This window comes from Oratosquilla oratoria, chromosome 2, assembly GCF_046742065.1.
Source record: "Oratosquilla oratoria isolate Oo_2021 chromosome 2, ASM4674206v1, whole genome shotgun sequence".
Lineage (NCBI taxonomy): Eukaryota > Metazoa > Arthropoda > Malacostraca > Stomatopoda > Squillidae > Oratosquilla > Oratosquilla oratoria.
This window is the reverse complement of record NC_134778.1, coordinates 17,716,513-17,742,156: the sequence shown is the minus strand read 5'-3', so window position 1 is coordinate 17,742,156 and position 25,644 is coordinate 17,716,513. Positions and strand designations below refer to the sequence as shown.

The 25,644-nt window shown below is 40.3% G+C and overlaps 1 protein-coding gene across 1 annotated transcript in view; it reads left to right on the top strand.

The window, feature by feature from the left end:
• Nucleotides 1-25,644, top strand: part of LOC143037395 (uncharacterized) — a 52,499-nt gene that overhangs the window by 5,476 nt on the left and 21,379 nt on the right. The window contains exons 3-11 of the mRNA XM_076205535.1: nt 2,050-2,333; nt 3,117-3,174; nt 4,274-4,717; nt 12,325-12,437; nt 13,505-13,641; nt 16,842-16,971; nt 18,768-18,878; nt 20,564-20,672; nt 21,702-21,819. Coding sequence (XP_076061650.1) covers nt 2,050-2,333; nt 3,117-3,174; nt 4,274-4,717; nt 12,325-12,437; nt 13,505-13,641; nt 16,842-16,971; nt 18,768-18,878; nt 20,564-20,672; nt 21,702-21,819 — 1,504 coding nt within the window. The remainder of the gene's footprint in view (nt 1-2,049; nt 2,334-3,116; nt 3,175-4,273; nt 4,718-12,324; nt 12,438-13,504; nt 13,642-16,841; nt 16,972-18,767; nt 18,879-20,563; nt 20,673-21,701; nt 21,820-25,644) is intronic.

Below are 25,644 nucleotides of genomic sequence, written 5' to 3'. Positions count from 1 at the left end.
AAAAAAATGTAGGGGGTAAATATATCATACATACATACAAACAGCTTTCTCCTCCTTACAAGGGGGTTAGCCAAAGTCAAAGGGATAAATCCACTCCCACCTATTTCATCCCCACATACTCCACTCCCATTCACCACACTTCCCTTCTTCTTTTCTTGGCTTCTTCTAGATGACAGCACATCCCTGCATCTTGCCCACTGCCCTGGATCAGAAGCATTGCAGGAAGACACAGTACATCCACAGCAAGGCTGCTTCATTTAATCGGCAACCCCCCCACCCTTCTGTCCCCTCTTACAGAAAAAAGGAAGACAGCGAGAAGTCCCATCGGGCTGTGTCAAAATATCATTCACACATACTCCCTCACCCCCCATCCCCCACCCACTCCCTTCCATGCATCACAACATCATCCATACACAACCATTCTTCACTCACCCCTATCTTCTATCTTCTCCCTTCCTCAACAGGCATTCCCCTCTTTCCCAATGCCTCTTTTACCCCATCCATCCACCTCATCCACCTCATCCACTGGTTGCCCTCTCATGTTGACTCCCTCTGTCTACCTTCCACACCTCGTTTACTAATCTTCTTCATCCATTCTTTCCATGTGTCCAAACCATCCCAATACTCTTTCATCAACCCTATCTCTCAACTCTTTTTTCCAACCCCATTCTCCTCCTCACCTTGTCATTTCTCACTCTACCCAATATAGTAACCCCTGCCATACTTCTCAGGTATTTCATCTCAAACACATTTAAACTCTCTTATGTTCCATGTTTCTTGCCCATATAGTGCTGTTTGTACATTCACCCTTTCATGCAATCTTCTCTTAGCATCCATTCCCAAATGTCTATCTCTTATTACACTTTTTAATCCCCCAAGGCATTTACTTGCTTCTCTCAATCTACATTCTACCTCCACCTCCACTCCTCCCTTTCCCGCCACACTTGCTCCCAAGTATCTAAAGCTGTCCACTTTCTCTTGTCTCTGTCCCTGAATACCCACTTCTAATTTGCTGCCATCCTCTCCCCTTGTACATCTCGTCACCTTACTTTTACCCACATTTATCTTCAACTTCCTTCTTTCACACACCTTCCCAAACTCCATCACTAACTTCCTTAATCCCTCCTCTGATCCTGCCACAAGCGCAGTATCTTCAGCAAACAACAACTGGCTTATCCCCCATTTTTCACCATTTTCTCTAGCCATCTCTAGTCCCCAGCCCATTACCCTTCCATTTACCTCTCACATCACCCCATCCATATATAAAGTGAACAGCCAAGGTGACATAACACATCTCTGGCAAAGTCCCACCTTTACCTCAACTCACTCACTTTCTCCATTTCTAATTCTAACACAAGGTGTACTGCTCTCGAAAAACTCTTGACTGCTCTTAACACCTTTCCTCCTATCCCATATATCTCCAATACCTCCCACAGTGCCTTCCCGTCTACCCTGTCATAAGCCTTTTCCAGATTCATAAAAGCCCAAAAAACATCCTTTCCTTTTCCTAAAGCTTTCTCACATATCTACCGTATCACAAAAATCTGATTTCACGTAACCCCTACCCATCCTAAACCCACACTGTTCTTCACCAATTACTCCCTCTCTTCCTCTCCTAATCCTCTCAATCAAAACCCTCCCATAACCACTGAGCCTGCACATGTTTAGTTAGTTGGTAATTTTAACAATGTCCAGTACTTTCTTGAAAAAAAAAAAAATGCCTGAGCATAAGTACAAATAGTTAGGGACTAGTAGTGGTTTGAATATTTATTATTTTTGCACAATAAAATAAGGTATTTATTGTGTAAATACAGTATCTATTGACACTAAAATAAAACCTCAGCAGAATGACTACAATGATGAGCATGACTTTCAGTAAAAAAAAAAATCAGTGTCCTAGCCCAATTAGAAAAAAGTGTCTAAAGCAGACCAATGTCCTTTTTTCATATACAACAATAATGATAAAAGGAGACCATTTTGTTTTAATTTATATTATTGTATTAAATAACATATTTCTCATACTTATTCTTGTATTTTGGTTCTTTCCAGATAGTCAAGATTGGGTGTCTGGCCTGAACTTGAAAGACCTTAAACGAATGACAGAGAAATATATTAAAGCAGAAAAGGGAGCAACAGTTGTTTCAGAAGAAGAATATTCTCAACTGGCTGCCAAACTCAATCAGAGCAAAGAAAGAGAAAGAAAGACAAAGCACAAAAAAGACCATGAAAAGGAAGACTATGAAAGTGAAGAACTATCCAGTCAAGGAGTGTCTTTTGATTTGTTTCAAGAAGATTTGCCAGCAGACATGAAATGTGCAATAGAATCTTCTCAGGTATATTATTGCCCCATCTTTGTTAATTTTTTGTGCCAATTTTTTATTTTTTATAACAGAACTGTGTCTAGGCTAATATCCAGCTTTAAAACAATATTAACACAGAATAGGCCTGGCTACAGAAACAAATTGCCCCACATGCAATCGCCACACAGAAGACACGTAACACTTCATCACTTCATCCTGCACTACCTTACTGTAGTCTTACCCAGACAACAACACAGTATCTTTTCCTTGAGTGATTTGTGGGTCAATCCAGTGGTTGTTGCCAGTTACTTTTGAGCTATGATTCCCCTACATGTGAGACCTGAGGTTGCAGGTTGATTTATTGATCACAATTTGCAACAACCACTGGAATATGATGACATTTACTGATTTGTTTTGGCTAAAACTAGATGGTTGTATTTAGCTGAAAGGTATTACTTTATTGAACGAGTCAAGCCACACTGACACAAAAACGTTTTACAGATATGGTTACATACCAAACAGTTTTATTAAACTAAGAAAGTACAAACATACTGAATGGATTCACCAGAGTTGTATTTTGTGGTAGAATTAGATATAATTTGTTTATTCTTTTGGTTGTGATATTTCAACAAAATACGTATTTTAATATCACAGTAAGTGGATGAGGGTTGAGTGAAGAGTTGATGTATACTTTAACTAGACCACTGCTTGTAAAGGCTAAGGGCCTTTTTTTATATGTATGTCATCACAAGAATGTCTATTCTATAAGTAAACAGTTTTATATTTCTTCATGCTTTCTTGCCTTTTTCCACACAGGATGTTGGTGCCTTTGTTTCTACTCATAGCTCTGGAAATATGGGTCAAGGAAGAGCAGGTCAATGTTTTTTCTTTTTCTTAAGGTGTTATGTATAGGAAGGAAGGGAGAAGACAGAAGATAGGGGTTATTAGAGAATGGTTGTATATGGATGATGCTGTGATACATGGAAGGGAGTGGGTGGAAGATGGAGGGGTGGTTAGCGAGTGGTTCTGTGTGAATGATATTTTGACACAGCCTGAAGGGATATCTCCCCGCCTTCTATTTTTCTGCACGAGGGGACGGAGAGTGGGGGAGTCACCAATTAAATGAAGCGGCCTTGCTGTGGATGTGCTGTGTCTTGCTGCATTGCTTATGACTCAGGGCAGTGGGCAAGATGCAGGGATGACCTGTCATCCAGGAGGAGCCAAGAAGAGAGGGAGGAAGGGGGAGGTGGTGAATGGGAGTATAGTGGATGGTAGTGGAATTCTGCCTTTTGACTGTGGATATTTCCCTTGTAGGGGGGAAAAAGCCCTTGGTATATGTATGTATGTTATATATATTAATGACCTTCATCCACAAAGAGCTAAGATAGAAGAGAAACAAATGGGTGAGGGTGGGTGCATGCCTTGGCTGGCCCTTGTAAAAGGGAAGAAGGCTTTTGATATATAGAAAGATATATATTTGTATGATATTTGCCTTTTTTTATTGTCAGATTCTGTACACCCATAGTGTGGTATTGGCTGCATGTCACAATACACTCGTCACTTTAGGGAGGATTGTGGCCTTTGGGGCACCTCTATGGACCATAACAACTTATCATTTGTCAGTATTAGAGTAACATCTACTCATAAAAGAATGATGAAATGCATTTTTGCTATTACTGTTCCTTCTATCTGCTGCCCTATTGAACTTATTCTTTATCATTTCTAAAGCTCCACCTCTTCCTTTCTTGATCCCTTTGTGACGATGATGATGGTGGTGTTTTTTTTTTTTTTTTTTTGGGGGGGGGGGAATGGCACCACAGTGTTCTTATACATGTCATAAAAAGTAACTTGAGAGGACAAGGGATCTCCAGATGATTTCTTTCAGCTTAGAGGAAACTACAGGTTAGAATAGATTATTATACATTTTGTCCTTTGCATTGGATTTTTATCAATGTTATTCTCCTCCTAAACAGAACCAGGGAATGGAACTTACGGGAGAGGACACAGAGGAACTGGAAGAGGAAGGGGGATGTACCCATGGGAGATGAATCGATCGCAAAGAGATGATCTTCAGTCATTTTCAGATATAAATAGGAGAGCATTTTCAGACCCTAATGTATCCCACAATCAAGGACACTCCAAGTCTGACAGGAACCGGTTTGGACCTGGGAGTGAATCATTAACGGGAAACATGAAAGAAAACTTTCCTCGGGGGAGTCACGGAAACTTTGAAGAACGACATCCAAACAGTTCCTTACAGTGTGGAAGAGGAAGACAAATTGATCAAGAATATTCAAACAACTCTTCAATATACAGAAAAGGACCACAGTTTGAGGAAGTACATTGGAACAGATCCTCACAGTATGGAAGAGGACCAAGGGGGTTTAGAAGAGGACATTCAGGAGACCGTGGTAGAGGTGAATTATATCATTCTCTTTGGAATAATGATTATATTTCAGACTTGTTATATGCTGAGAACAACTATTTTATGCTAGTATTTGTAGCCTTCTTTTTATTGAAAGGTTAATGCTTACTTGAATGAGATGTTGGAACAGATAGGAACTTTCATACATACATACATATACCAAAGACTTTTTCCTCCCAACAAGGAAGGGAGCCAGAAAATAAAAGGCATAAAATCTACTCCCATCCATTCCATCCCCACATATTCCACTCCCATTCACCCCCCTCCCTCTTGGCTCCTCCTGGATGACAGGTCATCCCTGCATCTTGCCCACTGCCCTGGATCAGAAGCAGTATTGCAAGACACAGCATGTCTACAGCAAGGCTGCTTCATTTAATTGGCGACCCCCCTCTCTGTCCACTCATGCAGAAAAAGAGAAGATGGGGGGAATCCCTTCGGGATGCATCAAATTATTTTCCACACATATTTCTTTCACCCCTCATCTCCCACCCATTCCCTTTCATGCATCATAGCATCATCCGTACACAACCATTCTCCATTCACCCCTATCTTCTGTCTTCTCCTGTCCTTCCCCAACAGACATTCCCCTTTCCCAATGCCCCTTTTACCCCATCTATCCATCTCATCCTTGGTTGCCCCCTCATGTTCACTCCTTCCACCTCTGCCATTCACACCTCTTTTACTAATCTTTTTCACCCATTCTTTCCATGTGTTCAAACCATCCCAATGCTCTTTCATCACCCCTATCTCTCAACTCCCTTTCCACCCTCATTCTCCTCCTCACCTCCTCGTTTCTCACTTTATCCAGCCTAGTAACCCCTATCATGTTTCTCAGCCACCTTATCTCAAACACATTCAAACCCCTCCTCTCTTCCTCTCTTATGTCCCATGTTTCTGCCCTATACAGTGCTGTTGGCACAATCACTCCTTCATACAATCTCCTCATAGCATCCATTCCCAAATGTGTATTTCTCATTACACTTTTTAATCCCCCAAGGCATTTACTTGCTTTTCTCAATCTACATTCTACCTTCACCTCCACTCCTTTTCTGCCACATTTGCAGTACTATCCACTTCCTCCAGTCTCTTTCCCTTAATTGTCACTTCCAGTCTACTGCCACTTTCATTAACACACTGAAAGACAACACACTGCTGCATGCCAGACCCCCTGATATCCACCCTTCTGAATCCTCTCTCCCACGAAAGGACAGAGTCCACTTGGCCAGACTGCGGTGCGGCCACCAACCAGCACTTCTAAGCTACCAGAAGAGGCTGGATGACCGCATTGTGAACAGCTGCCCAACATGTAACACTTCACCCCATACCATACAACACATAATGGAAGACTGCATTATACACAATCGTGCACGCAAACAACACAATGTACACTATAAAGGATTTGTGGGAAACCCAGTTTCGGCTGTAGCATTCCTTGGGGAGACGGGACTGCTCGGACAGACAGTCTAGGGAACGACAACAACAACAACTGCCACTTTCACCCCTTGTACAACTCATCACCTTTTATCCACGTCTTCTATGTCTTTCACACACCTTCCCTAACTTCTTCAATTCCTCCTCTGCAGTGTCATCAGCAAATTTTCTTTAACCATCTCCAATTTTCAACCTCTTTTTCAACTTTCTCCCACCTTTCATCACTGTCTCTGTTTCCCACTGTTTTGTTATGCAATAACAATTTTAAGTGGTAGGCCCTGTTGCCTCCAATCATCCATTGTTAAAGTCCCTTTTTTTCTGATATAGTCTTCAGTCAAGGGGAAATTAAAATGTAGCAATTTTTCTTGCTTTTCTGAGATACACTCAAGAATTCCCCAGAGAACATGCAAGCAAGGTCCTAGGTGAGCTTTGCAGTGATCTTTAACTTTATATTTAAGATCCTCCCCAAAGGGCATGATCTTACAATCATGAACCAATTGAATTTTCTCCTCCAGCTTTTCCCCAATTAGATTCATTGTTACAAGTCTATATGCAATATTGTTTACTTAAGCAATCTTGAACCTCTGCATATCTCACTTAGTTTACAAGTTCTAAGCAATGGATACAGGTCCCCGGCCATTTTTATAACTCAAAGTGGAGAGCAAACTAATGCAACTCCATGCCTACGAACTGTGATGTTTACAAAACTCCAAACCCATATAAATACAACTCTCACCATCTACCTGTTTCTATCAACTTATCTACCAGCCTGTTACAGGGCTCAGGAACTACTACTTGGCTGTCCTGACCAACCCTTTTCTACTACTCTCCTACAGGGCTTTGGCATACAACAGTATTTTGGAAATCAACATTTTACACAAGAAGCTAACTCAGTAATTAAAATTATTTCTACATAAACAAGGTTAATGACTTCAGTATGAGTAAAATTCTCACACGCAGCATCGGCTGCCATAGGAACAATGTATCACACTACTCACATCATAAAATATAAAGTCACTGAAGTATTGCTCATTCTCTTTTACTCTGAGTAATAGTAAACACAGAAAACATGATCAAACCAGTTCACAGAATCTGAGGGTAACTCTTGTATAACTATAGAAAATATATATATAATCAAGGCACTGACACTGGTATCCTCATGTACCCACTCATACCTCATGGTGCCTACATAGGTGTCATCATACTGATATGGTTAAAAAGAAATATCCTTTAATGGATGATGTCATCAACTTAATGGTAACCCAAAAAATGCTATAAATATGCAACTAGTCCAACATGTACAAATGTCTGTAACAACAAATACCTACTGATCCTTAAAAACATTTTAATGAAATTATGAAAACAAAACATTTTAATATATCTAAAACAGTTTCAGTAATTTGTTTGCAAAATTCACTGCTGCCAGAGTCTGAGGACACCATAATTTCCAATAACAAAATCAGGAAAAAGTGTCGAATAGTATTTGATCATTTCTTATTTTTAAAGGTGGAAAGTTTTATTATCTGTGAGGTATGTTACATTGGATATGTGCACAGTATTAAGGGTGTTATCAATAGTGGAGAGTGTGCCTGCATAATTTCACAGTTGTCAGAAACTGCGATAGTACATTCAACTGACTTTAATCTAAGACATAATAGATATCTGGGTATGTTTTGGAAATATAGGAAATGTGAATTCCTACGTTACAATGAGTAACCTGGTTTACAACTCTTTTTGTAATGAAGTTGTAGCAAACAATGCAATTTACACATACTAGTGAAGCTACACAAAAAAGTTTCAATGCTTCACTTAACACAAAAAGAAAAGCATAATCTTACAATACTTAATAGCATTGTTTTATACAATGGCAAGGCTCCAGGTCACATAGGTTTTTAATCCCAGGCATGCACCATACATATATCAATATTATAAACCCAGTCTTACCTGTAAAAAAAAATTGTATTAATGTGCAATTCATACATGATATATACATACTCCCTATACTCCTCAGAACTCAAAATTTCCCCAATAGAATTAATACATTTTCCCTCAAAAAGTTGTTTTACAATCTTTTACAATCCTCATTGTCACAATTATTATCATTATCAAGTTCTATCCTAGTCCTTTTTAAATCATAGTTAATACCCTGTCTACCACCATTTCATCAACCACCATCTCCCATGTGTACTTATGCTTGACTTTCTTCCTAAATACTGTATTTGCTATCATCAGCTCTCCAGACACATCTCCACCATCAACTGTCCACAATGATTTTTTCCTGGAACTCCACACTTCCCAACCACTACGTCTATGGGTTCATTTCCTACCCTAGCATTAAAATCTCCCACTACCACTACATTGACATTTCTCACTAAACCCTCTATGCACTCATTTAGATATATCCAAAAGGCCTCCCTTTTCTCTACACTCTTCTCACTACCAGGCCCATATGCATTTACAAAACCCACATCTCCCTTCCCAGTTTCACATTCATTCACATTAACCTTGAAGGAATTTCCTTCCACTCCACCATTCATTTACCTATTTATTCACTTACTAGTATAGCCACCCCTTCTTTCCCTCATCCTTTCTTCAATTCCTGAGACCCTACCAACTACATTCCCAAACTCAAATTTGCCCCTCCCTTTCAACTTAGTTTCACTCTATGCCAACACATCCATTATTCTTCTCACAGGCATACTGCCTATCTCTTCCCTTTTACTCTCATCTGTACTATATCCACACTTATTAAAAAACCCAAGCCTTAGGGTTCTGGTTAGAAAACTCCCAAACCTTATGCCTTTGCCCCTTTGGGGCTACAGGGAGAAGGATGCATAGTCCTATCCCTGTCCTGTTTTTAACGCCTTTTACAACTCAAGTGGGAAGATTTGGTGGTAATATTCTTATCCACCACCACAGGGTTCAGCAAAATAAGAAAACGAATATTCAGAGAAGTGGTACAGGACAGTAACAAGAGTTGGGGGATAGCATAACGGAGGGACAGTTGCAGTATAATAAAGTATCACCATTTCTCTATGAATTGAGATTTCATCTACCAGACAAAATTATGTGGGACTCTAGTCTGTAGGGGTGCCCCATATAGACCTTAAAGTATCAGCTGCATGCTACTGAGCAGCTTTTAACCCCACAATAACATGCAGCCAATACCCCAGACAGGAACTTAGATGAAGGAAAATTCTGAAATTATCATCAGAAAGAAACATTGTCGTATATATCATATCATCATATGCCTAACCTGACATGGCTTCGAAATGCTCTGGAGGAGCTGTGTCTCACTGCATTGCTTTTGACCTTGGCATTGTGGTAGGGGGCAGGAGGAGCCTTCATCCTTGAAGTGCTGAGGTGATGTTCCCGAGGCTGTCTGGATGAGCAGCCCCATCTCCCTGAGGAATGCTATGGCTGGAATGGGGTTTTCCCCCATAAATCCCTTATAGAGCATATGTTGTGTTGTTGGCATGTGTGATTGTGTACAATGCAGTCTTCCATAATGTGTTGAATAGTATAGGGTGAAGTGTTACATCCTGTACAGATATCCGCTTGAAGTGCTGAGATGAGAAGATTGGTTTAATGGGCTTTATTTATTTATGTTGTCAAGCAGGGAAGAGAGTGTAAAAGATAGGAGCAAATAGAGGGAGATTGTGAATGGACAAGGGAATGATGTGTCCCAAAAAGATGTTCTCAACTGGTTTGTCAGTTATTTTGAGGGGATGAGGATGACCATATGATGAAGCAGTGGGGCTAAATCAGCTCTGTTGTGCCTTGATGTGGAAGAGCTGTACCTCATGGCATTGCCTTTAACCCCTTCAATACGATGATGCCTACGTAGGCATCATGAGGAGCAAGTGGGTACGCGAGGATGCCGATGTCGGCGTCTTGATTATATATATTGTAGTTGTACCTGCGTGACCCCCATACTCTGTAAACTGGCTTCAACATATTTTCTATGGTCATCAAAATTCACTGGTGAAAGAGAACGAGCAATACAGCGGTAACTTTATTTTTCATAATGTGGGTATTATGACGCAACATCGCACGTAGCTGCCCGCGAGATTTTGGCCTGGAGTGAAGGGGTTAATTCAAGGATTGTTATGGAATTAGGAATGGCCCTGTATACCAGTTGTGCTGAGATGGGAGGGTTAGTTAAATGGATTTTAATTGGAGGATAGGGAGGAACTGTATTGATGATGATAGTGGGAGGGTCTAAGAAAGTGATGGGAGAGGAAAATGGAAGAAATATAAGAAAAGATTAGGTGGAAGGAGGTTTGAAAATTATGAGAGCTGGCAAGGCACCTGGATTGGATGGGTGTTATGCAGAGTCTGTAAAAGGGAGGTAGATTTATATTGGACTAGCTAATGATGTTGTTTAATGTGTCTAAGGGAGGGGAGAGTGCTGGAGGACTGGAAAAGTGCCAGTATAGTTCCATTTTACAAAGCAATAGGGGACATGTGATTGTAGTATTTTTAGAGGGATCAGTTTGTTGAGTGTAAATGGAAATGCATATGTGAGGGTTTTAAAGGATCAAGAGAGGAACAGAGGGATTGATTGGTGAGAAGCAATGTGGGTTTAGGAAAGGTAAGGGACATATTGATCAAATTTTTGTGAGAAGGCTTTGGCAAAAGGTAAGGATGTTTTTGGGTCTTTATGGATTTAGAGAAGGGTCATGACAGGGTAGATGGGAAGGTACTGTGGAAGGTATTCCAGATGTATGGTACTTGGGGAAAGCTGTTAAGGGCAGTTAAGAGTTTTTACAATAGTAGAGCCTGTGTTAAGATTTTAAAAGGAGAGACTGAGTGATTTGAGATCAAAGTGGGGCTGTGTCATGTTGCCATAACTTTACTGTATATATGGATGGGGTGGTACAGGAGGTAAACACAAGGTAATGGGCAGTGGATTGGAGATGGTTAGGTAGTGGAGAAAAGTGGGAGGTGAGTCAGTTGTTTGTGGACAATACTGTACTTGCTGCCGGGTCAGAGGAGTGATTAAGGCAGTAGGTGATGGAATTTGGGAAGATATGTAATAGAAGGAAGTTGAATGTAAATGTAAGTAAAAGTAAGGTGATGAGATGTGCAAGGAAACAGGATGGCAGTGTGTTGGAAGTAAGTCTTAATGGACAGAGGCTGAAAGAAGTGGATTGTTTAAAGTATTTGGGATTGAATATGGCAAGGGATGGAGGGGTGGGAGTTGAGTTAAACTGTAGATTGAGAGAAGCAAGTAAATGTCTTAGGGGATGGAAAATTGCCATGAGAAATTGGCATCTGGGAATGGATGCAAAGAGAAGATTATATGAAGGGATGATCATGCCTATGATATTGTATGGGACAGAGACTTGAAATTTAAGAAGCAGAAAGGAGAATTTTAAATGTATTTGAGATGAAGTGTCTGAGAGGTATGGTAGGGGTTACAAGATTGGATAAAATAAGAAAGGAGAGTGAGGCTGGAAAGGGAGTTATCAGATAGGGCTGATGAAAGATCATTGATATGGTTTGGACACGTGGAATGAGTAAGTGAAGAAAGATGGTGTGGAAAGCCGAGGTGGCTGGAATAAATTTGAGGGGAGGACCAGGAACGAGATAGATGGATGGTGTGAAAAAGGCTTTGAGCAAGAGGGGCATGCCTATTGAAGAAGAAAAGGAGAAGACAGGAGATAGGGGTGAGTGAAGGATGGTTGATTATGGATGATGTTTTGACACAATCCAGTGGGATTTCTCCCTGTCTTCTCTATTTTCTACTTGAGGGGAACAGGAGGGGGAGGTTGGTGTGTAAGCGAAGTGGCCATACTGTGGATGTGTTGTGTCGTGCTGCATTGCTTCTGATCCAGGCAGTGAGCAGGAGAAAGGGATGATCCTTCATCCATGAGGAGCTAAGGTGAAAGGAAAACAAGGGTGGTGGATGGGAGTGGGTGAATGGATTTGACATGACTACCTCCCTTATAAGGGAAGGAACCCCTTGGTATATAGATTGATTGATAGATAATTGTGAATGACATGGGTGTGTGCTTTGACTTAACCACTTCCCATATAAGGGAATAAGGGATCTTTGGTATGCTTTAATATGGATCTTGTATCAATTCTCTCTATTTCATCTTACTTTTGGTTCACATTTTAAATATGCCAAACCACATGTATTCAGTTCAAGTGATCTTGCAGGCCATCAAGAACCCTACCCTTGGCAGAGGTCAAAAACAAAGGCAGCATGTGTGGATCCACAAGACAATTTTAAGTCAGGCCCCCCAGACTTTCGAACTGCATCACATCAGTTGGTGAGTTCTCCAATATCTTGATAATGTGGATTTTTTTTATTACTGTCTTGGACAGGAATAGTATTTGTATTTTATAGCCAGTAACTTGCACTTCAATATTTGGGGACAATATTGCAATGAAGAGTTGGAATCAGAGAGATGGTAAAATAATTTAAGGTGGGTAGTAGAAAGGAGGGATGGTAAAAGAAAAAAGTGATTGGCATTTTTAAATTTCACTGACTGGAAACCTGCAGCTCCACAGTGGCTGGCGTTGATCTTCAGGCTTATCCATAGATCTCTCTAGGAAGAAATGTTGAGCTACTGTCTGTGTTGTATTAATGTGGAACTGTTTCTTTGTCACTGGCTTATAGATGTAGCTGGAGGAGAACAGTCATCAATTGTCAGCTCTCCTTATGTGAAAATTTGGGGGAGATACAGTCAAAGTTGATAGAGACCTTGGGTCAGCCCTTTGGGGTTGTACCTCCAAGTGGAGTTAAGGACATTGATAAGTTTTGAAGACAGGTAGAAGGGAAATGATTCTCTCTAACATCCATCTTGTAGGCCCACTATTTGTGGGCACATAATTGTCTAATCGATCCCTTGTATTATGACTTACATATACATACATGCATGCATGTGCCAAAAGGCCTTTTCTGCCCTTAAAAGGAGGTTGGGTAAGTCAAATTGCTCACCAACCCTACATTTATCCCACATCCATCCAAAATCCGTTCATCGTCCTCCCATTTTAGTACCTCATGGATGAAGGATTGCCCCTGTCCCTTGCCACACTGTTTGGGTCTAAAACACAACAGAAAGACAGCACTTCCACAGCAGGGCTTGACAGTTAGAGCTGGTTTACCTACAAAGTGAAATTCATTGATGATTTAAATTTCAGTATAGAAGTGAAACTCAGTGACTATTCTTCACACTCATGGTGTAGTGTTGTTGCTCTCACAAGGGGTTGTAATAAACTGTACTCATTGAAATATCTTTCATTGAACATTGAAGTTAGTACTGTTATGTGAAAATTAAAGTTACTTTATCAGTTTTGATTAGATCTTATCACTTCATTTTTTCTTGATTATTAGGTCATTGAACAGCAGAAGAAATTTGGAAATGGCGGTATGAGTGCAAGTGCTTATGGGACACAGAAACGTTCACTTGGAGCTCGAAGAAATGTTGGCAGCCGCTTTGTTCCTCCTGTCAAACAGGGGGAGAATGAAGGGTAATTATTTAGTTATTTATATCTTTATTTTTTGATAAATATTCTATGTGGACACTTCATAAGACCTTTTAGTTTTGTAGCTACAGTTTAGTTTTCATCTGTGCAGTGTTGGCATTAAGTGAAACTAAGTTGAAAAGGAGGGGGTGATTTTGAGTTTAGGAGTGCAGTGGGGAGGGTGTCAGGAGTGAGGAGAGGACAAGGGAGGGAAGGCATGGCTCTACTATTAAATGAGGAGATAAGTTAACCTCTTCACTCCGGGGCACATTGCACGTCTGCCAGCATTAGCTGCCCGACCTGCAGTGTTGCGTCATAATAATTGCATTATAAAAATAAAGTCAGTGCTCAATCGTTCGTTCTCTTTCACCCGTGAATTTTGATAACCATAGAAAATATGATGAAGCCAGTTTAGAGAGAATGGAGGTTACGTAGGTACGACTACAATAAATATAATCAAGATGCCGACGTCGGCATCATGGCGTACCCACTTGCTCCTCATGACGCCTACGTAGGCATCACCGTATGGAAGTGGTTAAGCATGCAGTGGAGTGGAAGGAGGTTTCTTCAAAGTTGATGTGGATGAGGATGGAACTGGGAAGGGAGATGTGGGTCTTTGTAATCACATATGGGCCTGATAGTGAGAAGAGTTTAGAGGAATAGGAGGCTTTTTTGGATAGAATGAAATGAGTGCTTAGAGAGTTTTGTGATGAATGTGAATGTAGTGGTTTTGGAAGATCTCAATGCTAGGGTAGGGGATGAACCAATAGACGGAGTGGTTGGGAAGTGTGGAGTGCCAGGTAAAAATCATAGTGGAGAGTTAATGGTGGAGATGTGTTTGGAAAGAGAGTTGATGATAGCTAACACAGTGTTTAGGAAAATGGCTAAGCATAAGTACACATGGGAGAGGGTGGTGGATGCAAGGATGGTTGATAAGGCATTAATGAAGTATGTAGTGGTATCCAGGAAAAGAGTTGGTGAAGTACTAGATGTCCTTGTTCTCAGGTGAGTGGGGGAATATTGGATAATTTTTTGGTGGAAGGTAAGTTAAGAGTGGACGATAGGCAGAGAAAGAGAAAAAGGACAGAATGTAGAGAAGTGCCTAAACTGTTTAAATGAGAAGGAAAAGAAGCAGAAATACAAGGAGAAGCTGAGAGAAGTGCGGGAGGTGGTGAAGGACAGAGTAGAAGTAGGAGTGGAGGAGAAATGGGGATGGTTCAAGGAGGGAGTAACACTGTGTGCAAAGATGGTATGTGGAACAAGAATGACTGGAGGAAATAGAAGGAAGGGTAATGAGTGGTGGAATGATGAAGTGAAGAAGGTAGAAGAGAAATGAGCATTCAGTGAGTGGTTGCAAAGTAGGATGAGAGAAACGTGAGAGGTACAAAGAAAAGAACCAAAATAAAAGATACATACATACATACATATACCAAGGCTTTTTCCCCCTTCCAAGGGAGGTAGCCAAAAAGGGAAAGGCATAAAAACACTCCCACCCATTTCATCCCTAAATACACTCCACACCCCTCCCACCCTCCCTCTCATCTGAGCACCTCCTGGATGCAAGGGGGGACGGAGAGGGGGGGTCGCCGATTAAATGAAGTGGCCTTGCTGTGGATGTGCTGTGTCTTGCGACACTGCTTCTGACCCAGGGCGGTGGGCAGGGTGCAGGGATGACCCGTCATCCAGGAGGTGCTCAGATTGTACAAAATAAAAGATAAGGAGGCTAAAAGGAAAGCAGATGTAAAATGGGGGAGGAGTATGACAGAAAATATTGGAAGTAATAAAAAGATGATTTGAGAGGAAGTTAAGAGAGGAAGGGGAGATGGGTCAAACTGAGAAGAAAAGGTAAAAGTTGCAAGTGGACAGATGTTAACAGAAGAGGAGGCAGTAAGGGGAAGATTGGCAGAGTATGTTAGAAAGCTGTTGAGTGTGGAGGAGGATAGGGGAGGATTGGTAATAGCAGTGAGAAGTACTAAGAAAATTATGGTGATGGGAGAGGAAAATGTAGGAGAAGTAAGAAAAGATGAGGTGCAAGTAATTTTGAAAATTATGAGAACAGGTAAAACACCTGGGTTAGATGGGTGTCATGCAGAGTATCTGAAGAAGGGAGGTACAGTAGTGGGCTGGTTAGTGTAAGGTTTAATGTGTATCTAAGTGAGGGTAGAGTGCTGGAGGACTGGAGGAGTGACTGTACACTTCTGCTTTACAAGGGAAAAGTGGACAAATGTGTGCAGTTTCAAAGGGATCAGTTTGTTGATTGTAGATGGGAAGGCATATAGTAGGGTTTTAATTGTGAGGATCAAGAGAGGAACAGAGGGAATAATTGGTGGGTTTAGGAAAGGTAGAGGCTGCATAGATCAGATTTTTATGGTGAGACATATATGTGAGAAAGCTTTAGCAAAAGGTAAGGATGTTTTTTGGGCCTTTGTAGATTTTGAAAAGCCTTATGACAGGGTAGACAGAAAGGCACTGTGGGAGGTATTGCAGATATATGGAATTGGGGGGAAAGCCATTAAGGGCAATCAAGAGTTTTTACAAGAGTAGTAGAATTGGAAATTGAGAGACTGAGTGATTTGAGGTAAAGATAGGACTGCAACAGGGATGTGTCATGTTGCCATGGCTGTTCAATGTGTACATGTAGGGGTGGTGTGAGAGGTAAAGGCAAGGGTAATGGGCAGGGGACTGGAGATGGTTAAAGAAAACGGATAAAAGTGGTTGGTAAATCAGTTATTGTTTGCTAATGACTGCTTGTGGCAGGGTCAGAGGAATGATTAAGGGAGTTAGTTGAAACTTGAGGTAACAAAATATTGCTTTTGATTTCACACTTAATCTCTTTAATACAAGTCAAATTCTTGTGGACAGCATCAGTTGCCTGATGTATGATGATTTGCTGATGTCGCACAATACTCGTGTTATAAGATATAAAGTTACAGCTGTATTACTCGTTCTATTTCACTCTGAACATTAATAACCACAGAAAATATGATCAAGCCAATTCACAGAATATGGACATCACTCAGCTACAATTACAAAATAAATATAATCAAGACTCTAACACCAGCATCCCCATATACCCCACTCACACCTCACGATGCCTACATAGGCATCATTGTATGGAAGGGGTTAATTTGAAAGAGGCTGCACTGATTTACTTTTGTTTATGTGTAAGACATACAGCATCCTTTACCCTTTTTATCTTCCCTCAGGCCTCTTGGGAGCAAAGACATAATACAACATTGTGGGCCTAAGGGAGGTGCTGGTCGTAACTCAGAGGCTGGAGGCAGTAGTGACTTTGTTACCGAGAATGCAGAGTTGCTTGCAGATGAACGACTTAAGGTAAGACAGGAGAGTAATGGCAGGGGACTGAATATATATATATATATATATATATATATATATATATAATATATATATATATATATATATATATATATATATATATATATATATATATATATATACACATACATACATACCAAAAGGTCTCTTTCCCTTTATAAGGAAGGTAACCGGCTGAGGCATGCATCCATCCCACACCAGTCTGTCACTGAATATATACATGTGCATACACATATACCAAGAGACCCTTTCCCCCTTATAAAGTATGGGTGGTTAGTTCAAAGCTTACGCTCACTTCATACACATTGAAACCTCTTGAACACCCTTCCCATCTTTGAAGGGACCATTATTGGGTACCTACTATTGCTTGTCCCAGGTGTGTCATTTCACAATTTTCTTAGGGGAAGCAGAGGAGGGAAGGTCAGTTTTATATATATTTAGATATATGTGTGAATATATATACATATATATATATATATATATATATATATATATATATATATATCTATATATATTTAGATATATGTGTGAATATATATACATATATATATATATATATATACCAAAGGCTTTTTCCCCCTTACAAGAGAGGTTGCCAAAGTCAAAAGGCAATCCACTCCCACCCATTCCATCCCCACATACTCCACTCCCATTCACCACAACCTCCTTTCCTCTTTTCTTGGCTCCTCCTGGTTGATGGGTCATCCCTGCATCTCACCCACTGCCCTGGGTCAGAAGCAATGCAGTAAAACACAGCACATCTACAGCAAGTACGCTTCATTTAATTGGCGACCCCCTCTCCAGCCTCTCATGCAGAAAAAGAGAGGATGGAGAGAGATCCCTTCAGACTGCATCAAAATATCCTTTACACATAACCACACCCTGACCTCCTCTACCCCTATCCCTCACCCACTCCCTTCCCTGTATCACAGTATCTTCCGTACAGAGCCATTCTCCACTCACCCCTATAATTACCTTCTCTTTTCCTTCGTAAAGAGACATCCCATCTTGCTCAACACCCCAGTTGCCCCATCCATCCATCTCATCCTCAGTCACCCCCTCATGTTCATCCCATCCACCTCTGCCTTCCACACTTCTTTTACTAATCTTTCTTCATTCATTCTTTCCATGTGTGAGGGGTCATCCTTTTTCCTGGCACACTGCTTGGGTTGAAGGTCATGCAGCAAGTCTTCTTCCACAGTAGGGTCTGACAGCTGGAGATGGTTTACCCCCACTGCTTCTTCAGAGTGACCCCCTTCCACATACATAGAAAGTTGGAATTATGCATGAATTTGAAGCTAGGAATGATAAATTGGACCTGTCATTTAAGGTTAAATGGCAAGGGCCATATTATTTGATGATATGTGGACCTACTTATATAGCAACTTACATAAGCTACAATGCCACACCCATGTCTCTTTGTATCATGACATGTCATAGAACATGACAACCCCATGAGTGTTTCTCCTTTCCTGTATAAATTTAGATATAGGTAAATACTTAAATATATTTACCAAAAGGTCCTTTCCCCCATACAAAGAAGGTGGTCCAGCCAAGGCATACACTTACCCTTCATCCATCCCACATATTCTATCTGTATCCCAAGGGCTTTTTCCCTCTCATATGGGAGGTAGCCAAACAACATATTCTACCCAGTGGTTATTGTAAATGATGTGAAAAATGACATAATGTGTACTAGCTTGTTTTAATAATTTCATACTCGTACAATTTTTTATTATTTTTTTTTCCTCCCCCCCCAATAATAAATGTCCATATCATCTTGTGGTTGACAGGGTATTGAGCCACGGATGGTAGAGCTGATTTTGAATGAGATCATGGAATCTGGAGCTCCTGTGGGATGGGACGACATTGCAGGACTTGAGTTGGCTAAGACGACTATACAGGTAATGCATTCCCATCCACCACCCTTGTTTCCCTCTCATGGCATCAAAAATTGATGACATGGTTCACTGCCTTTCTCATATGCACAAGGATGAGGGTGTAATTAGGAAAATGATAGCTGTTTTAAGTGATGAGGATGGCATGTAGCATATAGTTCAATTATAAATGATAATTGTCACCCCAGGTTTCACTTACTGGAACCATAGAGCTCCACAGTGGCTGGCAACAGTCCCAGGGTCCTCCCATAGATCTCTCTGGGAAGAAGTGATATATTAATGTGTGATATTCCTGAGTCACCTGTTTCTACTAGTAGGAAGAGAGTAGTTACCAGTTGTCAGTTCTCCTAATGTGAAAAGGTGGAAGAAATACACTTGAGTCCAGTCCAAAGAGAAAGTGTTATTTCCTTCATTCCTTGAGATGAAAGTGAGGGTGTTGGTAGGTTTTGAAAATGGGTAGTAGGGAGATGATTTTGACCAGGAACACCCCTCACTGGTCCCTTTATTTATAAATATCCAGATATATTTTTGTTCAGTAAGAAAATAAAAGATTAGTAGAAGAATCTGGTTTGGCTACTGTGTTTTAATTGTTAACATATATTGTGAAAGATTTTAGGTGTAACATGCAAATTTTGCCATGCATTAGATTGAAGTGAATTAGAGAAAGATAGGGTAACACAAAAGACAGAAAGATTGGAGATAGTATTTTTAACAAATGTAAAGCACAAGCTAGTGGAATAAACAATAAATGAGAGTGTAATGAAAGGACCCAAGTTTGACCTTGGAGAGTGAAGCCATAAGAGCATTTGGTCAAGGTACCTTATGTACATATACCAAAATGCCTTTTCCTTCTTATAAGTGGGGTAGCCAATAACCAAATCAAAACATATACCTACCTTACATCCACCCCACTGCTGTCCAAACACCTGTTTGTTGTCCTTCCCATCTCAGCACCTCATGAACAAAAGGTCATTCTTTTCTCCAACTACATTGCTCAGGTCAGGCACTGCAACAAGTTGGTACTTTTACATCAGGGCATGACAGCTTGAGCTGGTTTACTGCCATCACTTCATTATACTATGACTCATTCCCCCTCATCCACTTCAGAAATTTACAGATCAGACAAGAACATCCCTTCAGGCTGTATCATTACCTCATCCATTTGCAACCACTATTCATTTCTGTCTTTTGCATTCTCTTTCCCTGTGTGACCTATGGGCCAACCTTGTGCCTGAGGCTGGATTCCTCAGGGTTGTGGGTCTCCTACAAGAGAGATCCAAGGTTGCAGATTTCATGATTAACAGAAGCATTATTGAAAATCCATGTGAACAAGTTGCATAAACACGGCAAAGGAAACATGGACTGGAAGTGAAGCGTTTATTCCTGACGTTTCATCTATTGACTTTCTCAATAGCTGAAACGTCAGGAATAAATGCTTCACTTCCAGTCCATGTTTCCTTTGCCGTGTTTATACAAGAAGCATTATTCTTGCCCAGGATAATGTTCAAACTATCAACCCTTGAAATAAAAAGTTGATATGTTGTCTACAGCACTGAATATAAACCTTCCTTAAAATGGCTCGAGTTATATTTGGTTGAATTATACCTAGAGTAGAATACCTATTATAAAAGAATTTTTTTTATATATTTTCCCAAGTGGTGATTGAACTCAGTAGAATGGTTCTCTTACAGGAAATTGTGGTGTGGCCAATGCTTCGTCCAGACATCTTCACAGGACTTCGAGGACCACCAAAAGGCATTTTGCTTTTTGGTCCTCCAGGCACAGGAAAAACCATGATTGGTTAGTTTTGTAGTGATAATGCATCCAGGAAATTCATTGAATACAGTAAGTCCTCATTATACGGTACATATGCGTTCCTGAAAACCTTACTGCAAATTGAAATTACCGTATACTGAACCCATTATAACGTATGATAATAGGATATGGCAGATGTACCTGCTCCTTGCTCTTTCCTCTTCAGAACACGAGCGGATACCGTATCTGTGAATTTTTCTTACCATAAATAGAATCAAGGGTAGTAATTACCAAATACTGTAACTGTGAATTTACCGGATAAAGAATTACTATATAAGGAGGACTCACTGTAATGGACTACCATGGAAATTACATAGCCTGTTATATTACGTGATCTATTCATTTACCTAAGGTTTATTTCCCCCCTTTTAAGGAAGGTAGCCAAGTCAGTGGCACACACACATTCCTCTCCCATTCACCACCCTTGTTACCCAGTCATCTTAACTCCTAATGGATAAAAGGTCATTCCTGTCTCATCCTTGCTGCCTAGGTCAGAAGCAATACAGCAAAACACAGTTTATCCACAGCAAGGCCACTTCTCTTAACTTCTTCAATACAAATAAAATATTTTTTCGCACATCAGGTTGCCTGATGTACAATGATGCATCACAATACGTACCTTATAAAATATAAAGTAACCACTGTTATGCTCATTTTCTTTCACCCTGAATAAATATAATGTCACAGAAAACATGATCAACCTTGTTCACAGAATGCAGGGGCCACTCAACTCCAACTATGGCACCCACATATGCATCATAGTATTCAAAAGGCTAATCAGTGACCCTCCTCTCCATCCCCTCATGCAAAAAATAGAGAAGACAGGAAGAAATTCCCTTGGGGCTGCATCAAAGTATCATCCTTACACAACCATTCTCCACTCAACCCTATCCTCTGTCTTCTCTCTTCCTTGTTCAACAGTTATTCCTTTCTTGCTTATGTGATGACCTTATTGATTTGCAGTACCCTACTACTTGCTACTATAAATCTTATGAATTGGATTATTCTGTTCAGGTAAGTGCATTGCCTCCCAAAGCCGATCAACATTCTTCAGCATTAGTGCATCATCCCTGACATCTAAGTGGGTCGGAGAAGGAGAGAAGATGGTACGAGCACTCTTTGCTGTGGCGAGGTGAGGACACTGGGTTTAATAATGCAGAATTGTCAACTCAAATGTCTGATATTTTGTTACAGATTGTGTACTTCTTATTTGATAGTATTTCTTCTTTATTTGAATATAAACATGTAGTATTCATACTGTCTTGTGTCTGTTTATCTATATACCAAAAGCCTCTTTCCCCTTATAAGGAAGGTACCCAGCCAAGGCATTCCCCTACCCATCCCATTACCATTTGTCACCCATTTGTTAGGGACCAACGACAGGTACCCAAATGTGGTGGTCCTACAAGATGGACAACAAAACTGCCCATTTTTAAAACCCATCAACCCCATCACCTCCATTAGGAGGTGTAGCCCTATGGGGCTACACTCAATCTCTGGACTGAGTCTAAGATCTCTTTCTATTAGTTTAAACTATATTTATTACACATTTTCACACATGGGGAACTGACATCTGACAACTGCTTTCCTCTTCTTACCACCTGGTGACACAGAAAGAAACCCACATTGGTACAACACAGATAACAGTTCAAATTTTCTTCCCAAGGGGATCTGTAGGAGTCTGTGAGGACTGTTGCCAGCCATTGTAGGGTTGCAGGTTTCCCACTGAGTGAAACTCGAGGCAACAATTAGTTAATTGACCTATTTGCTACTCATTTATTTAAGCTCCTCTAGGATGAAGTGTTATTCCCATCTCCTGCCCACTGTGCATGTCAGAAGCAATGCCGCAAGATTCAGCATATCCACAGTAGGTCCCCCACTGCTTCATTTACTTGGTGACCCTCCCTTCTCATCCCCTCAGTCAGTCCCTTTGTGCCATGTCAGTGTATTGTCCATTCACAAGCATTCCCCACTCTCACACCTGTCCCCTGCTTTCTCCCTTTCCTGATCAACATATATTCCCCATTTCTTCAAGACCCCCTTCACCCTATCCATCCATCTCATTCTTGGTCTTTCCCTTAAGTTCACTTCATTCACCTCTGCCTTCCTTACTCTTTTTGCCAGTCCTTCTTCACTCATCATCTCTATATACTCAAATCATCCCAGTATCCTTTCATCAGCCCTATCTACCAACTCCCCTTCCACCCCTGCTCTCCTCCTCACCTCCTCATTTCTCTCTATTAATCTTCATAACCTCAGCCATACTTCTCAAACACTTCATGTCAAACACATATAAATTTCTCTTTTCTGCCTCCCTTAGATTCCAAGATCCATACAGTGTTGCAGTCACAATCTACTCTTCATATAATCTTCTTTGTGTCCATCCCCAGATAGCTGTTTTTCATGACACTCTTCATTCCCCCAAGACATTTACTTGCTTCCCTCACTCTGTAGTTTACCTCCACACCCACTCCATTCTCTGCTATGCCCTAAATACATAAAATCTATCCATGTACTCTAAGACTTAACTCTAGCCTACTGCCACCCTCACCTCTGGTACATCTCATTACCTCATACCACATTTACTTTCAACTTTCTCCTATCACATACTTTCCCAGACTCTGTCATGAACTGCCATAGGCCCTCCTCTGATCCAGCCACAAGTGTAGTGTCATCAGCAAACAACAGCTGGCTCACCTCCCACTTCCCTCCACTATCTGTGCCCATCATCCTTGCATTTACCTCCCATACTTGTACCTCCCCATTCATGTAGATATTGAACAGCCATGGTGACATAACACAACCTTAACGCAACCCCAAGAGTGGATTTGTTGACCATTTACAGAATTATGAAAGGTATGGAAATTCTTGATAGAGATGACTTATTAAAATGGAACAGAAGAGAAACAAGAGGACATGAAAAGAACCTAAAGAAGGACAGTTACAGAAGAGATTTGAAAAAGAATAGCTTCCCACATAGAGTGATTGATATCTAGGTCAAACTAAATGGAGAAACAGTGAGTGCCAAAACTTACAAGATTTTAAGAATAAACTGGATGCGGAGAGATACAAAAACGGGTTGCTACGAGCATAGCTTTCATCCCATAAAATACAATTAGGTAAATACTTCAGACCACTCACTCTCACCATTCCCAACCCTAATATAAGCTCTACTACCATGGTTTGAATGTGATGAATGTGACACAGGTATGGATGTACAGTTGGCACCCTATGAAGGAGGGCAAATAGGCATTGGATAGTGCACGGGGCCAGTGCATATGTGAGTGTGTATGAGGGAAGGTGCGAGTGATAGAAGCGAAGGAATTAAAAAAAATAATAATGTAGATAGTAAGCAGCTAGGGTAGGATCAGGTGGGGGATACAAGTGAAAGAGATGAGTGTTGTATTAAACAAAAAAGAAGAACCAGGAACTAACGCAGACAAAATAAATGATACGTCGCTCCATTATAGCAACTACTCGTGTAGAAGCTTTTGACTGCCCTTAACCTCTTTGGTATGATAATGTCTACGTAGGCATTGTGAGGCATGAGTGGGTACACAAGGGTGCTGGCATTGGCATCTTGATTATATATATACAGGTATATATATATATATATATATATATATTTTTTTTTTTTTTTTTTTTTTTTTTTTTTTAAGTTGTACATGAGTTACCCCATGATTTTGTAAACTGGTTTGATTATGTTTTCTGTGTTTATTATTACTCAGAGTAAAAGAGTTAAGCACATGAATCTGTTTTCCCTAAAAAAGCGTAGACTCAGAGGTGACTTGATACAGGTCTTTAAGATTTTAAAGGGAATTGACAACATCAAAAGTGACAAAATTTTCACATTGAATGAGAATCAGACAAGAAACAATGGTCTCAAACTGTCCGGAAATAGATTCAATTTGGAAGTAGGTAGAAACAACTTTGCCAACCGTGTAGTTAATGAATGGAATAAACTTCCTGCACAGGTAGTGCAATGTAGTTCAGTTCGAAGCTTTAAGAATCATTTAGATAAATACCTAAGTAAGATGCTGTAATTATTATAATTTATGTTATATTATTTGTTTTTGTTTTGTTATAATTTGTCTGTCTGATTTTCATTTATTATTAGTTATATGTCAATTTATTATCATTTACTATTTACCTGTTTGTTTGTTATTCAACTATACCAATGCATTTATTTATGTATTTTAATTGTTATTTACATTGTTATAGTTTTAATTTATTATTAATATGATTTTTTTTTTTTTTTTTTTTTTTTTTGCATCCGACCTAGATATGGATAAAAAGGTCTCCGGTCGGCGTGCTTTGCCTTTGAGAATGAGTAATACCACAGTGACTTTATATTTTATAATGCAAGTAGTGTGATGCATTGGACATATGGCAGCCAATGCTGCAAATGAGAATTTGACTCATACTGAAGTGGTTAACAGTTTACTTCCTATTCTACATATCTGCATTACCTTCCACAATGTCTTCCTGTTTACATTGCCATATGCCTTCTCTAAATCTTTAGTGACCCAATAAGCATCCTTACCTTTTGCCAAAAATATGCAAAACTGCCCTACCGCAAATATTTAATCCACACACCATCTACCTTTCCTCAAGCCATACTGTTCCTTATCACTTAGTCCCTCTGTTCCTCTCCTCAGCCTCTCAATTTAAACCCTTTCATATGTCTTTCCAATAACATTCAACAAACTTATCCCTCTAATACTACTACATTCACATTTAGGTTACAGATGGGATTGGGAGAAAGTAAAACAGGGTAAGATAAGGTTTGTACATATGAGAATGAATGAGGATAGATATTCTCAAGGGCATGATGATTCGATGGTGCCAGGAGTGGAAACAAGGGGTAAACCAAGGAAAAGGTAGGGTAAGTGAAGGAGGTGCCTAGATAAGAGGGAGGGTGGAGGGGAGTGGAATATATAGGAAATGGAATGGGTGG